Below are 19,338 nucleotides of genomic sequence, written 5' to 3'. Positions count from 1 at the left end.
TTTCGTATTTAAATAAACCAATTTTTTTGAATGCACAGTAGAGAAAAACAGAATTCAACTTCTAGCCTTGCCACTACCTATTTTAAAATAACTTTTATGTCTGTAAACAGAAACATATTAGCTAGACCAATAAGTGTAGTAAATCACAATTCATTAATAACCTACAGTGCTGCCCAATTCCCACATTACCTATAATTTTCTTATTTCCAGTGGGAATGATGGAGCTGCTCCCAAATATTGAAGTCAAGCTTAAGTCACAGAAACGAAAACAAGCATCATTAGAAAGAGGAAAGCAGATGTCTTCAATTATAGTTTAGAACTTCCAGAAAAGAAAGGTGAATTATTATTAGTGAATGACTCTGTGAAACATGAGAACATAAACACTCACTGATATTCTTCACTTTGGACTAAATGAATTGGTCCTAACCCTTCGGTTTGTATGAGATTCTCCATAATTTGAATAATGAAGTCATATTTACTGAGCATTTACTATGCACATCTCAATGTTATCTTTTCAATTTTCCATCTTCTGCCTAATTGAGGAAGGAATTTGGAGAAAATATCTACCAAGGAACTGCCCAGCAAATATGAATGCCCTCTTGTTTCAATATAAAGGATCCTTTGTTGTCCGTAGTAGGATACAACAAATTCATATTTATTAAAACTGTTATCTTGTAATTTGCCTCCTCATCTTACAAGCCACCAAATGAAGACACATACAAAGACATCTCAGGAGTGACTGCCTCATTTGTCTGCCATAGCACGTTACAGAGGTTATGTTGCTGAAGATTAATATATTATGTTCCCTGTGAGGGACACTGAGCTAACTTTTCAAAATGCACTTCTGAGGTAGAGCAGAAGACTATACAATAAAGTGAAAAGAACATGGGTATCTTACAGGACTGTTTGGGTTTGGGGCTGGCTCCATGTATGTACAACCTATGCTGCCTTGTACATTGTAGACTGCTTGGTTTAGTTATCTGCTGTTGCCATCTTGAAACTCTTATTTTGATTTTTTAAAGAGGCTATCCATTTCTATTTTGCACTGGCTCTGCAGATTATGGAGCTAATCCTGCTTGGACCTGAATTATGACTTCAGTCTTTAATATGTGTAAGCCTTAGTTTCTTCCTCTGTAACAAATGGGTAACACTCAGTGAATGGGCTTAGTGGGAGTATTAGATTAGAGATCATATGTGAAAGCCGTGAGTGCAGAGAGCCTGGCACATAGGCCAGAAAAGAGACATGAAGTGAAGCCAAACAGTTCTTGCTCTTACACCTGTGGATCTGGGACATACAAAAATCATCGTAACTCATAATTAGGTAGAGGTGACGTTTATACTTCAATACTTACAACCCATATATCTGTGGTGCAATTTCTAGTCTGTTCAAGTGCATGTAAAGCTCAATATCATGCTTCTTCAGTAGATGATCTTGGATCTGGTTGACTTTGGTAACAACAGCAACTGTTGGCCCTAAGTCCTGGGGTCTAGCAAAGGGGATGGGAGCCATCAATGTTTCTTTCCCCTAAAAATAGGAAAAATGGAACATGTATTATATTTCAGTATAAAATGAACAAATATATGGACACTATTCCTGAATACATTTATCAGTGGGAGTTTAAATAAGAACTTAAATCATCTTATTGCAAATGCTTACAATGTGGAAACACACACTGACTGTCACATGGACGACTGCGCTTAGAAAGGCCAGAAAATTCCTTCTAAAATATTTTCTACCTATATTTCCCTGGCCAGTTTCTCTCGTGACATTACTTATTACAAGACAAATTTGGCTAGAGGTAGTGGTGGCCTCCAGTCTATTTGTCCATGGCCAGTTCATCTAGTCAGCCACAGCACCTTAACAGAATACTCAAGTCCAGACGAAAACATATTTCTTGTGGCATAAAACTAAAACATGAAAAACACTAAAAGTATATTTTTAATTTGAGTTCTCAAAACTGTAAAAAAAAAAGTCAGAAAAGAAAGGAAATTAGTACTAGAAAATAAGATAGTCTCTGTCTTTTGATCAATTTAAAAAGCTAAGTAGAAAAGATTTAAAAACTTTCCAGATCAAAATATAGCTGATTAAAAAAAAATTTATATGGGTCAACTACAACATTTCTCATGCTCTACAGTAAGACAGACACATTTGTAACTCCTTGTAATGCTTTCATGTAAACTTCAACTCCTTCCTCAAATCTGATGGTTTCCTTCAATATATTATGCCTGACCTAAGTTCTTCTGATACTGTCCTCGATTTCCACCTCCCCCCAAACTGGGATTTACAGCGGAACTATCATGACTGTCTGCCTATCACTCCTCCTCAGTTTACTTCTCTACCTCAAATTCTTGTTTCTACTAAACAAATGTTGCTTTTCCATACAGTTCTGGTCTTGGTTTTATTCTCTACTTACATGCAATTCCCTGAGTCATCTCAGTCATATGGAGTCCCTCAACCAAAACTCTTTTCCCAAAGACATCCTAATCTGTATTCATAACCTAGAACTCTCGAGTGCCTACCATACATTCGAATCTTGGCAAGGACTCTAAGATTGCCAAAAGGGTGTCTAATTCAGGAGGACCACAACTAAGTTTATTATCTTCTGCTCAAACACATGTTCATCCTTTCCCCACACCTATCTCAACCCGTCGTCCAATCAGAACACCTACTTTGTCAATTTTAGCTCCTCAGGGGATTCTTATATGTCTCCTCCTCTACAGCTCTACTGTAACAACCTGATTTGGGGCCCTAATTATTTCTTTCTTCCTAATGGGCCTGTCTCACTGCCCCTAATTTAGCCTGCTTTTAAATCCATTTTCCAAAATGTCTGGTGATATATCTGGAGCAGATATTAGGTATTCCAAATTGCCCTCCTTAAACATTTTAATAGCTCCCCATCATTTTTTACTCAGAAAAAAAATTACTTAACCTGGTCTATAAAGTCTTTCACTCATCCATTAGTGAGTCTCAGCTATCACTTCCAGAGATCCTGGGATGCCTTGTTTTAGCTGGAATATCCCATCCCAGTGTTTCCACTGAAGAGCTCTCAAGGATAATTAAAGATGTGGCTCAAGTGCAAGGCCCTATTTAATTATCTTCTTTTCTACTACTGCAGTATCTTTTACTATTTCTTGGCCTCCCAAACTGTGAGATGTCTAGAATAACATCTTTTCATCACTGGACCAGATTCAGGGGCACAAAATAAGGTAAAATTCTAGCCTTCAAAGTCTTGAGGGGAAGACTACAGAGAAAACAACTTAGAATTCCATGTAAGACCAGTGACTGATCAGGCTGGTAGAAAGCACAGGGGAGAGGAGAAATGTGTTAGGATAAGGAAAAAGTTCGTGGAAGGAGTTCCATCTAACTTCCAGGATCATGTCAAGTCACAGAAAGAAATGCAGTCTTTTGTACTTCCTACATGTCTGTCCTAGGGTCTTTAGGTCTGAAAGATGTAAGTCCACATTAATTTTTGTAATTTAATTAGTTTGCATTAATTTATATAAATGGGAGAAGAGGAAATCTCTACATTGCGGTCATTTATTATTAAAAATATACATCTAAGACACCTTTTTCCAATTCTGTAATATCAATATTCTCTTCAAATTAAAAATTTTAATTCTTGTTAAATTTTTTAATTAAAAAGACTTAATTAAAAATTTTAATTCTTATTAATATTTTTTCCTACTGATTAAATTGAAATAACTTTTTTAAAGGATTTGTGTTAATTGTAAGATACTACTAACATTCAAAGGTAGTGTTTATTCTGAAGCCAAGTTTCCTTTAAAAACAAGCAATTTAACATGTATGTATTTTGGTCATGTAGTTTTTCATTTACTGAAGAACCCTGTGCAGCTGAACACCATACAGTGTGGGGTGGGGAGCACTGATCTCAGACAGGGTTTCTAATACTTGTGTGGAAAACAGATCACTGTACCCAGTGTTCTCACGGTTTTGAATACACATACGTCCATAGAGATACAATCACTGGCTTTGGGAGAACTGATCCTAAATTAACCTGTTTAAAAAGGTTTAACTTAATGAAATCACATAATCAATTTCTAGTTTGACTAGAATGAGTTGTCATTAATCAATGGCACATCTAGGTTCACTTTTCAAATGTCTAATAGAGACTTGTGTAGTCTAAGGCTTATATAAACCATAGTTTGAAAAGATTTCTCCTGTGCTCAGAATACTTATAACAAAATCTCTTACACCTAAACTCAGAAATAATGTTCCAGGTCACTTAAGTGCTAAATAATAAAAGTCAAAAGAGAAGCTATAATTAATGAAATTCTGTATTGAAAATACTTCGTTATCATCAGGATTGCTTATCATAACAAAGAATGCTATTTGCATTTAACAAATACGATCAAATGGAATAACTACCAATAAAACTAGAAAAATTTTTAATCTTTTATTAAGCAGTAAATGTGGTCAGTCCACAAACTGTTACAGGGATGCAATGAGATAATGATTTTATGCCTTTAGGTAAACCAATGCACTGTGTGCTTCTTGAAGAAAGTCTTATGAGAAGTATGAAATACTGCTGAAATAGGTAGCATGCGATGTAACTGAATTTTCAAAGGAACTAGAACTGAATAAGAAAGTGGTATATTAATTTCTCAAACTCCTTTGTTAAAAAGGTGAGAGAATCAGAAAATAAAATAAAAATAGGAGGATTAAAAGGGGATTCACTAGACATGCTTTTAAGGAACATTTTATTCATTGCTATATGCATGCAAGCAATTAATATACGGTAAAGGTTCCGAGGTCACAGCATCTTTGTGTTCACTGATAAAATGAATGCCTTTCTTTGTGTTACCTTAGCTATTTTCATGAACTTGACTCAGTGATGTCAACATAAGTAAGTAAAACTGAAAAATGGTAACCCTCACATTTTTATCATCCAGTTTCTTAGATATAGTGAATCAGTTATAAAATACAAAATGACCACTGCATAAAATAATCATGATACCTGTTTTAAATGTATTCAAATACTCTCTGTGCTAGATGTTGGTGTTCACACAAGTCTATGACTTCATCAAATCACTTGTCAAGAATATAAAATTATTGTTTCAAACCACATGTGATCATATACAGTGACAGTAAATTTCTGCTCTAATAACCCTTACAGAAGGTGACATGTTCACGTGTTGCTGAAGGAAGACTTTGTCACCTAGGCTAGGGGTTGGCAAACTTTCTTTGTAAAGAGCCAGACAGGAAATATTTTAGGCTTGACAGTTGTGTTGCCACTATTCAACTCTGCTGTTGTAATGAGCAAGCAGCCATGGACAGTAAGTAAATAAATAGGCTTGCTGTATCCCAATAAAACTTCTTTTATGAGCATAGAAATTTGATTCCATATTATTTTCATATGTCACAAAATATTCTTCTTATATTTTTTCAACAATTTAATAATGCAAAAGGCATGTTAAGTCACAAGCTGCACAAAAACAGATGGCAGGCCAAATTCGCTTGCAGGCAGTGGTTTGCCCTGACCTAGACCAAAAGCATAAAAAGCATTAGTCATCCACTTCATTTTTTAAGAGATGGAATGAAGTGACTGAATAATACATGGTTTTTAACCAGAATGCAATCAATTATCCCAAGATAAAAGAAATTAATCATATAGAAAATAATATGTCCAAAACTCTTTAACACCCCTTGCCAGAATAGTTTTCAATTTTTCAAATATTGTGTAATAAAAATGGAAATACCACAATGACCTCTAAGTTACTATACATGTTTGTTTGAAATGACAGATAATTCAGGAATTTCACTCTTAGAGACAGGCCAAGAGAACTAAAAACATATGTTGACACAAAAGTTTGTACACAATATTCACAGCAAGCAAAAAGTAAAATGAACCCAAATGTCCATCAGCTGATTTATGGACAAATAAAATATGGTATAGCCACACAATGAATATTATTCAACCATGAAAAGGAATGGAGTACTGATGTATATACAACGTGAACAAACACTGAAAACATTATGGGAAATAAAAGGCATCAGTCACAAAAGGCCACATATTGTATAATTCCACTTTTACAAAATATGCAGAATAGGCCAGTAGAAAACAAAGAAGATTAGTAATAGCAGAGACTCCAGAGAAGAAGGAATGGGAAGTGACTGCTATTGGTATGGGGCTTCCTTTTGGGGTGATGAAAATGTTTTGGAATTAGATGTGAGGATTTTTGTACAACCTTGTGAATATACCAAAATCCACTGAATTGTACATTTAAAAAGTGAATGTTACAGTATGTTGACTAATAAAAGTTATAAAAAACAGGATAACAGAGTAACGAAAATGGTTTTTATGCTGTATGTGTAAATTCAATAATGATACATAAGTAAAACAACCTATTTGATACAGAGTTTATCTATACACTTTAGTTAACAATACATCTATCAACTCATTAGGATAGCAACACATCAATAAATAAATGAACTTGTTAAAAATTTACGATTTTAAAAAATTTATATTGCAAAGATATTATATACATGTATTAAGCAAATTTCCATATATTTATACATAAATGTTTATGCTACCTTTGTATATATCTGCCAATACTATCAGAGAAATGGTTTAGATCCCAATTCAATCTTTTCCACAGGAATTTTTATATTTTCTTTTTTATAGTAATAATAATGGCTTCTATTCTCTGATTATATGTTGTTACTGAAATTATTTGTTCCTTCAAATACACGAAAAAGATCTAGACCATGTCATTTACCTTTTGATTATCATGCTCGAAAGTAGAAAACCAAGGTTCAGCAGTTTCCATAAGTTGTGAGAACATCGCACTAAAATTTAGAAAAATATAATGCTGTTAAACCTTCATTAAAATAAATATGGTATAGAAATTAAAATAACAATTTTTTGTACTTACTAGGCATCATGTTCCAGATACTCCGGGTTCAAGAGAGTTTTCATTTCCTCACTTGAAAAAGCAATACATGCAGTCAAAATGTGTAAATTTTTAGTGGAAGGAGATACAGAGTTTACTTTACTCTATACTTAGAAGCCAAATTTCACAAAATGTACAAATGAAAAAAATTATCATTTTTTAATAAAAAGAGGAACTCCATTAATGAATGGAATCCTTTCTTTCTATAAATATCAGAAACAAATTAGCTGCCTTGTCTGTGCCACAGTGAGTAATATTTAATTATTCCAAATAACAAATACAAATGTGACATGTTCCTTGCATGTGCCTGGTCTAGAATGAATTGATTACTCCATAATCTATTGCCTGTTGTCTAAAACAAAACAAAAGAATATATAGTTACTGGTGAAGTATACCATATCAAAACATTATTTTCTTTTAATGGTTTCTATTTTTACTATATTATAACATCAATTAATCAGTGATAGTACCTCTTCTGAATCTATTTTAGTATTGCCTTTACATTTTAGTGAATTGAAACAGCTAAAGAAGCATGCCCAACTCATTTAAAAGCTATTTCCAATCATTGGTACTTTGCTGTGAAGTATGTTCCACGTACATGTTTTTAAAAAGACGAGACTGACATGAAAACAGGATGCAATCCTAACTTCATCTTTATCATTCTTTAGAATAACTAAACAAAGGCACTTAAGATATGGCTACTATGGTCAGATCCAGTAAACTCAGTTTGATTAAAGAACTCAAAAGAAACTAGAAAATACTAATGTATAAAACGGTAAAGAAAAGTTAGCAAAAGCCTGAGTATATGACCAGCAAATGATAGCTACATTTGACTAATAAAGATAGTATATGATAATTTTCTCTTTTCTGCATATAGATGGACTAGCCTGTGGGGTATTCCTGACAAAATTCTATAATCCTAAAGCCCTCTTTCCCAAGATGCTTCCCGGCTGCCTCTATGGCTCATCAGTTATAGTATCTTAAGTTAGAAAATAAATTCTAACAATTAGTTGAAGTTAAATACAATTACTAAAGTTATTTGCTGAAATCAACAAATCAATGTATCTCAAACACATAAGTCATTTTTGTTTAGTTACAGACTTGAGTTCTTTGTGGTTCTCTTATGACCAGAACTGAGTCACACCTGGAGAAATACCTCACAGATCAGGTTCCCATGCAGTTTGTGGTAGAAGAATGGGTCATCAGAGGATGGTACGTATGAACACTATCAGTCTTAAACACTTTGCTGTTACAACAAAAATTTCCTCTTCTTAATTCATTAATTATGCCTCTCTTTAAGATTTGCAAAGATATTTATGTTTCCAAATTTGCCCACAGTTGCACTGGGATTACAACTATGAAGTGGAATTAACAATCAACCACATGAAACACAACCAAATGTTTACAATTTACAAAAGTGCCTTCAATTTAAAAGATTTTGAGGCAAAAAAGATTACAGCAGGGCTTAAAAACAGATGGAGCTTATATAAAAACTTGCCTTGGTTGTGCAGACTCACTGGCATGGAGAAAAGCTTGGTGGTCACAGTGGAGGATAAAGACTATGGGCGCTAACAGCTCATGCATGCCCTGAAACACGAGAGCAAGAAAAACGAAAGGGGTGGGTGTTTAGAGTCCACTACCAGACACAAAAAGCCCCCTTAAATGCTTCTTCAACCAGTTCCCTGCCATCAACATTTCCATGATTATATAAAAAAGCATAAACATGAAAAGCTAGAAAATGAGACTTTATTTACTTTCAGATTTTGGTTCCAATTCAACCACACTATGTATTCTGCTTTAAAACGTAGAGAGCAGTTCTCTTTTAAACGACACACAACAAACAATAAATTGGCATGGCAGACAACCTCGCACCTGTCAGTTGCTTCAAGATCTGTACTCATAAATATGAATTTCATTTATGCAAATTATAATCATGAGCTACAGTGTAAAGATCTGCAGTAAGAAGGGCAACTAAGAAACGTAGACCTAAGGAAATTGCAGCCAATGTTTTCATTATATAATGGCTTAAAATTAGGATGTCTGTAGATTTGGGAAGAGCTGAAGTCAGCTGGCTGGAAATGTTGGATAATAAAAGAAACAACCTTTAGCAGGTATAATGGAAAACGAAGTTTTTAAATTATGATTTTCAACTTGTACAATCTGAAGACTACCATAAATTTTTCCTGTCTAATTTCAACTATAAAGTTACTTTACAGTTTAGTTAGTGATTTCACCACTATGAATCTTTTTCCTTATATTGTGTTTACATGTGCATTGTATGAATAGGCAGACACAAACAGACATATTAACTACTAAGTTGTCTTTAAAAGGGTATTACAAAAATCCTTTATTTACTCATTATTCTGGGGAAATAAGATATTTCACATTAGTGACCTGCCTTGCTAATTGAGATATTTTTCCTCTTATGCATAAAAAAGAACATATTCTAGCAAGTTAAAAATAAATTGCACCTTTTTGCCTCTAAAAGTGAGCAAATTACCATTTTCCTTTTGCTTAATAACTATGGATGACCTAGCATAAAAACATTAGACCAAACACCACCTTTAAAGGAAATAAAAATAAAATATACAAGAAGACAGAAGAAAATGGTTTTGCTGGTGAACAGAGAGGAGGCTTCCTGTTTGGAAGGACAGTCACACAGCCTTCTGCACAGTCTGGTAGAACTGTGCCATTCTTAAGAAACTAGTTGTTATCACAAAATAATATAAAAGTCAACTCTTTCAGAGTTCACTGTAAGTTATCCCTAGTCTTGAATTAGAAGGACCTGATGACATTTTTACAAAATAATTTATGCTCCACTGACAATTTACTTGTGATTTAGGACAAATTACCATACGTCAATCTTTTTAGGGATCGATGTCCTTACTAAACAAACCTTGGAAAGAGTAGCCTTAGAAGAGCATGGTAGAGAGCCAGAAAGAATGGAGCTGTGTTTCCATGTATGCTTTATCGTCATCACAAGGAGTATATTCTGAAAAAATCTCAAGTTATTCCAAAAACTAAATGCCATAATTTCAATCATCAAAGTATAGCTACACATTGTAGAAAACTACATAAGAAAAAACAAAAAAGAAAAGAAGGAAAGAGGAGGGTTGAAGAAGGGGAAGCGTGGGTCATGGAGGGAGGGAGGGAGGGAGAGAGAGAGAGAAGAAAGGAAAGAAGGACCGAAAAACAAAAGAAATGAAAAACTGTGCTAGATATCCTTACGGGTTTTTTGTTTGTTTGTTTTGACTATGTGCGATGGTTTCCATAAGACAGAGTAGCTAGAAGCAGAATTTCTGTGTAAATGATTAAAGACATTTGGTAAAGTCTCTGGCATATTCCATTAGGCTACCCTTCAAAAAGAATTCCCTCACTTTCAAGCATAAAATCACCATCTCACGAATCCTCACTTATCTCTGTAGTGTTCTAAAAAAAATCCTGTCAGTGTACATGAGTTTTTGTTTTTCTTGTTTGTCCATTTGTTGCTTTCAGTTTTATATGCCACATATGAGTGAAATCATACGCTTCTTGACTTTTTCTATATTATTTCCAGAGGGAACAGGGGTTGGGAGCAGTAAATGGTATAAAGGGTATCAAATATATGGTGATAAAAAAGATTTGACTTTGGTGGTGGGCACAATGCAATATACAGATGAAGTATCATAGAACTGTACACTTGAAACCTATATAATCTTATTACCAATGTCACCCCAATAAATTTAACAAAAAAAATGTAATAAAATCTCATCAAATTTCACAGATGGCTTTTAGGTAAGTATATAATTTTCTTTTTACAATCAATTATTTATCTATCTAGTCCTTAATTTTGCCTTAAAAATATATATTTTCCCTCCAAAAGAGTTAAACTAATTTATTGAATGATAACCATTAAATGAATAACCCGTCTTCTGCTAAGAATTCTAAAATGTCATCTTTACCATAAATTGAATATTTAGCTCTCATTTTTTCTGGCTTTTACTGATATCCCATTGGTTTGAATATTCTTAGTAAGAACTTTAATGTACACACACACACACACACACACACACTAAAGGCTATCTCAGTGGAGATGGTGAGTCTTCTCCATTTCACTTTTTAGGTTATTTATTAGGGTCCTGGGAGCCAACTAAAATGTGTGCTTAGAAAAATCAAATAAATAAGCAAATTTTTAAAAAGATTTTTACTATTGTCATGACAAGCTACAAAATATTTTATTACTATTTTCTATCCTTTTTCTCAAAACGATCTTGCGTATTCTAACTTAATTTTTTTCATCCAAGGGAGCCTCAGTATTTAAATGCTAAACCAAATACTGCAATTTTTATTGGCATTGCATTAAAATTAACTTGAAGAAAACAGATTATTTTTAGAACACCAGATTTTCCAATCCAAAAATTTATAGAACTACATAGTTTTTATTGGGTTTGTTACTAGGTTTTTATTGTTGGTGGTGGTGGTGGTGATTCTAAATGAGTGTTTTTCTTTCAGTGTATTTTCTAATTACTTATGGCTAATTTGATAACAAAGATTTCTTGCTTAAACGCATCTTCCTACCTCTTTAAATGTTCTCTTCCTTCTAGTTTCTGTGACACTACCTTTTCCACATTCTCTATTTTGTTTGAGTATCATTCATCTTCACTTATTTAAAAAATTATTTACTAACTAGGCATGATGCAGTGAGAACAGAGAAGTAAATGAAGTGGGCATGCTCCTAACCATTATGAAGCACGCAGTCTAGACAGCAAGACACACAGTAATAAAATGAACAGAGCAGTGACTACACAATCATAAACTGTGGTAAGTAATATGTGTGTGTACACAAACACACACACAAAACCCAGCTCCTATTATAGCCTCTGCACATAAAAGGTGTTCACTGCACAGTGACTGAGAAAATGAAATATTCACCACTCAACAGAGCAACACAATGATAAAAGGTGAACTACAACATAAAAAAAAATGGAAAAGAATAACACTACATCATATTTCAATACTTCACATCAATAACTAGGGTGCTCTCTATATAACAGAAATTAAGAGTTCCCTAAATGCTATTTAAGACAACCTTTTACAAATTCAATGTTGCTTTCCATCTAAACTAGGAGTATTTCCTTAAATACACTTGGAAGACACTGTTGGTTTTACCCTCAATTCTAGACTAGTAAAAACTTGGAAAATAATGACAAGTGGCAAGTATACAGGCATCTTTAAAGGAAAAGAGATCTAGACAGAATGATCAAAAATTCATTAATGTGCTATAAATTTGACAAAGCATAATAAAAGATAACGTATTATCAATATCCTTCTTGGTTCTCAAAATGTGTGTTTTGTTTCCATCTACATCGTCAGCACTTCTGCTCGCTTACAGCCTTTATCTCTGCTGGATCGTTAGTAGTCACTGCACTCCAGGCTCGTGCCATTTGAAACTAAAGGTAACAAAGTTTTCCTCATCAACAGCCTGTAGGCTCACAAAATTGAACCTGTTCTTTTATCTGCCTGTGTTCATTTAGCTCACCAAGCAGTCTTTATTAAGGCTGAGGCATCAGGCAGTCAAAGTTCATTAATACCATTTATATAATCTCTGCAGTTTCAATTAACTCAGCAAGACATTCTACTACATGATAACAGTCTCATTAATTCAATAAAATCCCATAACTATTAACAATATGGTCGATGTTAAACGGGGTGTCACCTAGTACAAAATAATAGCTTTAACAGCTTGTGATGAAACTCAAGGTTTTTTCTTAAATTTGATCTGGCTAAATATTCAGTCCTTCTACAGAAAAGTATTATTTTTGTGTAAAGAATCGATAGGGTTTTAAATATATACAGGGAGTGATTAAGTCTTACTAACTGACACCTAGGAGTAAGTTAGTACTTCCTTACTCAGTGTTGACAGTCCTGGTCTAAATTATCAAGAACCTGATCTTCCGTATTCCTCCCTAGTCCTCCTTGACAATGCAGTGGGCCACATACATCACAGATGATGGCGTGTGCAGTTACTACGTTTTCGTTCCTTGCCAGCGAACTTCTTTCCATTATTTGAAGACTTCCTTAATCTAGTTTTTTTTCTTTCTCTAAACAAAAAGGGGAAACAAATGTGTAATGGGATAATTTTATTCCGACTTGATTTGCTATCAAATCTTTTCCTGTGAAGTATTTTCAAGTATTTGAAAGAGGAGAAGAGACAATGAGGAGATAGGCTTGATGACAAAAGTGAACACGATGAGAAGAGGAGAATGGAAAAATAAAAATAAACCTGGATAGTTAATGCTGTGGAACCATTCTTCTTGCAGAGTAGGTCATGACATCCATAGGGTTCAAGTCATTCTGAGGGGGATTTTCTGTTACTTGCTCCCCCCAAATCCTATCCTGATAGAGATTCCATTCCTCCCAGTCTCTTCTTTTGGGCTTGTTTATTTGTGTGTTTGTTTTTGGTGTTGGGACTATGCACATGACCTCTGGATATCTTGCTTGGGAAGGCTTTTCCTACCTTGAGATTATTTTTTAAAATTATCCTAATTTTTCTAGTATATTTGTGTAATTCTTGCTTTTACATTTTTATCTTCACTCCATCTTGAATTTACTTTCCAATAGAAGTATAATTTGACCCTTTTTCTAGATAGAAAGCCCAGTAAAGCTAGTTAACAAAAATGTCCTATCTTATAATATTAAGATTTCAAATGTAACTGAACCTGTTTTTAGTTTACTCCACTGACCTCCTTGTTGACCCCCACACTACCATCACATTGGTTGATCAGAGAACCTGTATAAAAATTTTCCTATCTCCCTTCGCCTTTCTTATCTTCCCTAAATTCTGTGGCAAGTCCACATATTTAATAATGGTTATAATAATGGCAGCCACCACAGCTACCCACATGAACACGTAGTGAGAACTAGATGTTTTTAACTCTACAAAGCCATATACTATTATTGCCCTCTTCTATTATCGCCCAGCTTTTAAAAGTCACATTTCTCACTTAAGACTATCACTGGAATGATAATACATTTATACACTAAGCTGATAAGAAGGAATATTTTCATTTAATGTCTTCTCATCTATAAACATTATCACTTTCCTGTTTATTCAAGTCTGTTTTTATAGACTTCAATACAATTTATAGTTTTCTTCATATAGCTTTGGTGCCTATATTGTTAAATTTATTTCTAGGTGTTTTATAGTTTTGGTTGGCATTATGAATGCGATATATTTTTTCCATTTCCTATTCTACACAGTGATTTATATAATTAATTATAATTCATGTAATTACATGCAATTATCATGTAATCAATATAAAGATACAGTACTAATATTAAAACTAAGATAAAATTAGTTCCTTGGGTATTCTTTGTATATAATAACAAACGTATTATTTAGGACAATTGTATATGACTTGGTTTATTATCTTTAAATTGATCAAATTTATTTCAAATTAAATGCATTGCTCTCACCATACAAGTGTTTTCTGGTATATTACACTGAAATTAGGTGGTCATCAATTGGACATAGATCATAACTTTTGATTGTTAGAGAATTTACTGATTTAGTCTGGATTCCCGATGAATACACATTTTGTGAAATATATATGAATACTCAACTTGACATATTTTTATTAGAATACCATAAGTTCAAGTAGAAACCTAGATACTTCTTTACACAGTAAGTAAATAATTTACATTTCAATAAAAATAACCCAGCAATCTTTTGCTTTAGTAAAGGGATGAATAAAATATCAGGGTCACAAAGAATATCATTTAAATTTCAAAAAAAATTTTTTTTTAAATTGTTGTTCAAGTACAGTTGTCTCCTTTTCACCCTACCACTCTCCCTCCACCCCAGCCATTTAAAAGAACTTTCTGAAGTTATATTACTGGCAAGTTTTAAGGAGTAAAAGGGTACTTTATTTTTTATATAGCATGTCACACATTTATAAATCCTGTACTTAGAAACAATATTTATACATACAACTCTGAAAAGTTTTATTACTAGATTGGTTTCAAAGATGTTGTTTATAAACAAACTCCCAAAAGTTGAAAGAAAAGATTGAATGCCTTATAGAAGACAATTTGGTGAAATGTCTTATAATAAGGAAGAAGCATATGTGCCTCAATGAGCTTACTTTTCTCACCATGCAGCTGACAAGCAGCTCTTTGATTGCTTTACTATTATGATACAACTTTGGATACAATAAAGGCTACATTATTGCTCTATCATTTGTCAAGCTGTATAGAAAATTTTGAGTCAATGGATGCCACCTGTACGATATTTTCATTACCTGTTTATAAAGCAACTGCTCATTTTCTCTAGCATAGCAGAAAAGAACATCTGTAAGAATTTTTCTCACATTTTCTTGTTGGAAAAACTGCATTTCAGGAAACCTGAAAAAAGAAAACACAGAATTGAAACTGACTAGCACAATGCTAAGAATTACCCACAAACTCATCTCTGTGAGGTGCAAGTCTGTATTTGCCACTGGCGGAACTTATATGCTAAGGAAAAAAGGATGAGAAGGGAAATCACTGCAGCACAGAGGGATGCAATGCTCTTTACTATCAAAATACTTACAATGTTTTCTGTGTGCTTGAAGTCATTGCATGATGAATACAATTTTTAAGCAAAATGAATTACAGCCTATGTACTTAGGGTGGGGGATTGCTTTGTTTTAGCCTATTTGATTTTTAGGACTAGAATGTGCTCTTCTTCTTAACAACTCTTTGAAAGAAATTATCTTTTTAATGCAAATATCAAGATTTAAATTATTATACATGACCACCTTGTTAGCGTTATCTAAAGAAAATGTAGACCTCGAATGGAACAAGTTAGTCAGTATTATTTAAATGCTCTCTGGCTCAAAAATCCTACCAGGTGCTTTGAATGACGTGAAATAGAAAAGGGTAGACTATGAACTTAACTAGCTGTTTATACTAATAAAAGAATATACAGTCACAATAAGCCAAAGAGCAAATACATAGTAATTCAATACACAATGAATGCATAGGGGAAAGGGGGATGTCATTTAGAAGTAAACGGTGAAATGGGTTCAATCGCAAAAGGTCTGAACAAGGATTTTTAGAAGAGGAAGAGCATGCAACGTCAACGGAAAAAGGTCCCTGAAACAGAAGAAAAGATATGAAGGCGCAGGAGGCACTGAGTATTCCAGGTATATGACACAGTATGGTACTTAGTCATCAGAAAGAAAATTATTTCCATGAATACTGCCAGCTGGGAATAGGAAAATAGGACAGAAGAAAGAGTGGAGCAGGTCTGGGAAGAGTTTTGAATGCCAAATTTATAATTGAGGAAATGCAACGGAATCACTCTTCATTTTTTGAACAGGGTAATAACAAAGAAAATATTATTGAATAATATTATTATTCAGGGTCCAGGTGGGAGACTAAATTCCTCAGCACAGCAAGGGATTACAGCTGGGAACACAAGTTAACACAAGTTAACTGTAAGTGGGAATAAAGCCTGAGGAGGGGAGATTACAGGAAAGAGGGAAAAGGACATTATAACAAAGTGAAATGGAAAAATTATACACCTGAAAAAAAACCCTGTGTTCAAATCCATGTTGCACAGTTGCTGGCAGTGTAACTTTGAGTACATGACTGTCTCCTCTATTAAGCAGCAACAGTGATACCAACCTTGTGGTCAAGAGGAGATAATGTGAGGGCACCAAGAACAGTGCCTGGCAAGTAGGAGATGTTCAGAAGTAGAAGTCTTTCTTAGTCTTTGAGTGCTGGTGCTTTAGGTGATGCAGGTGTGAATTAGGTGGCTCAGAGAATTATGTGAGAGGCTGAAGAGGAAGACTACCTAAGGCATGGAAGTACAGTGCACCAGCAAACAGACTTTAAAGAGCATTAATGGTTGTTTTACCTCAGATTATAATGGTTTACTGCCTCCTGTTTCTGGAGACCTCAGCTGTTTTATGCTTCATTCTGATCTTTTGGAGTTACAACTTTTACTTTAGGCTTAGCTGGGTTCCTGGGTGAACTGTGTCAGTCATTTGTGAAGCACCTCTTTTCTGGTACTAATTTTTATAGTAAATTAAAATCTATTTTATCTTCACCTTTTCATTTGACTTTTGCTTGAAATTCCCTTTGATGTGCAAGTGTCCCAAGAAACAGAGATTTGACCTGGTTTCTGGCAGCAAGGAGGCCCCTCTTTGGGGGGCCAGTAATAAACCCATAGATCTGAGCAAGATTACTTCACATCTCTGCATAAACCTTAACGTGATTACCTTCCAGACAGTCCCTACTCAGGCACAGGAGTTCAACTAGGGACAAGTGACCAGAGCTCCTAAAGAAGAGAAAAACTAACCTGGAAGTAGGTTCAGTGAAGAAATCTACTAATATATCATAGAAGCCAAAAAAGTTACAGAAAGATGTCAAACGCACCCAAGTAGGAAAGAGACACAAACATTTTTAATTGATTTATATGGGACAAAAGAAAGTTGCTAAAGCCCTTAGAAAGTCAAATATCCCAAAATAATCAGGATGAGAGGTAAGTAATTAATAAAATAAATTGTTGAGAAATTTCTTGGAAAAATGTAGTCACTAAGTTAAAACTAGACTAATCCTTCCGAGACATAAAGTTGTTTCCCCTTCTTCCTCAGAAGATGACTTAAATTGAGCTCTGTCTGTAAACAGGCTTCATGCCCCGTGATTCAGATGGCTTGGCTTAATGATTTTATGTCTTTTCCTTAACTACTCTTTGCAAATTATCTGTGTACACTGCCATAGCCAAATTCTATGTAGCTGCTGCAGTCTGAATGGATTATAGGAAAAAGTACTAAAAACTGAAGCATTCACTTTGTAACAAATACCCATGAGCTATATAGTAAGAGCTTAATACCTAACTACTAAAAATGTAAATTACATTACATACCAATTCATAGTTCCATTTAAATGCATACTATCCACTTGCAAGATTAAAAACTAGAGATCTACAAGAATTAAATTTCAGGTAGATAATTTAAATTACCCACTTCTAGCAAACACCCAGTTAACTGAAAATGTGTACTAGGCAAAGGTAGCATTTCTTCACAATGACACACTATCTACAATGATAAAGTGTCAATTTCTCAAGTTTCATGATACACTCTTTTTAGGGCAGCATCAAATAAGTAAGTAGAAAGATAGAGAGAGGTTCTGAAAAGGAAATAAAAATTTATGCTGTTTCAGAAGTTGGACAAAGAACTTACATTGAGACAAGTTTTAGACTCAAAGAGAGGTTAACACCTGCTGGGTGGTTAGCAGGGTAGCAATACTTTCCAACTGCTTTGCTAAGTACTTCAAAATGAGTTGAAAATATGCATTTAGGTAAAATTCTCTGAGTTCAGAATTAGTTACACAGAAGAACGCAGGTCATGAGGATGATGACTATATTTGAATAATAACACATTTCCTATAACAAATACTTGATTGTCATATTAAAAGGCTTCGAACCAGAAAACATATTATATTTAGGAATCAGAAATAGGAGAAAGAAGAGTACAGTGAGTAGCTGTTCTAGGAATAGTAATAATGCTTTTCATGGTATGTTTTAAGTTTCAAAAGAGCTTCCCTGCTACCCATTACACTTTTAAGCCTTTTTTTGTTTAAACCCCATTGCATCTGGTGTTAATTCAGGACAGGCAAAGTAATTTGAGCATCAATCTAACCCACATACCACTGGGAAGGCAAATATGTTGAAACAGTGATAAAAATCACAGAATAAAGACCCAAGCTGGATTCAACAATTACGTAGATTTTGAAAAACAGTGTGACTTGTCATTTTCATGCAACAAAGAGAAATGGTAGTAACTTCAGTAAAGATGAAATAGAGAAAAGAATTTAGAATTAAATCTGTATTAGTTTATGATTCACTTAAGAGAAAACATCTGATAAGAAAGTAAAAGGAAAAAAATCATACTAAATGGGGACTAAAGACAAATTTTGTTGTTCTCAGAAAGTAAAAGTCCAAGACAAGTATTCCTGCATTCGGCAAGAAAATAAAAAAGAAGATAGCAAATAGGTGAGGATGAAACTCTGGTGCAGATCAAAAACAAAGAGAAAGTAACATTAAAGTGCTCTATGATGAAATTTAGACTCATACAGTGTAGTCTTTTATGTAATAGAAAAAAGTGATATTTTAGTTTTAACTTAATAGTAGACGGAACCCCAATATACCCATCGTCCAGCTTCGGCACTAATCAATTTTCATTTTATATCATTCCCCAATTCTGCATTTTGTAGCAAATCTAAGACATCATCACACCTATAAAGATTACAATGTGTATTTCCCAAAGATAAGTCTCTTTAAAAACACAGCCATAGTAACGTTATAACCCTACTAATAAAAAAATTATACAGTAGTTAAATCAAGTATCCAGTCAATACTCAAATATCTGTAAAAATTTTTCAGTCTGTTCAAATCAAGAT

At 33.9% G+C, this 19,338-nt stretch overlaps 1 protein-coding gene across 5 annotated transcripts in view; it reads right to left on the bottom strand.

The window, feature by feature from the left end:
* TBC1D5 (TBC1 domain family member 5) overlaps nt 1-19,338 on the bottom strand; it is a 479,919-nt gene that overhangs the window by 181,152 nt on the left and 279,429 nt on the right. For all 5 annotated transcript variants that reach the window (XM_045856992.1, XM_045856988.1, XM_045856989.1 and 2 more), the window contains 5 exons: nt 15,192-15,294; nt 8,411-8,499; nt 6,895-6,945; nt 6,739-6,808; nt 1,353-1,525 (listed from right to left, as the gene is read on the bottom strand). In XM_045856992.1, the coding sequence (XP_045712948.1) occupies nt 1,353-1,525; nt 6,739-6,808; nt 6,895-6,945; nt 8,411-8,499; nt 15,192-15,294 (486 nt within the window). The remainder of the gene's footprint in view (nt 1-1,352; nt 1,526-6,738; nt 6,809-6,894; nt 6,946-8,410; nt 8,500-15,191; nt 15,295-19,338) is intronic.

Source organism: Phyllostomus hastatus, unplaced genomic scaffold (assembly GCF_019186645.2).
Source record: "Phyllostomus hastatus isolate PE091 unplaced genomic scaffold, TTU_PhHast_1.1 phas_scaffold_129, whole genome shotgun sequence".
Lineage (NCBI taxonomy): Eukaryota > Metazoa > Chordata > Mammalia > Chiroptera > Phyllostomidae > Phyllostomus > Phyllostomus hastatus.
Note: the sequence above shows the minus strand (reverse complement) of the source record. Positions and strands in the feature narration are given on the sequence as shown.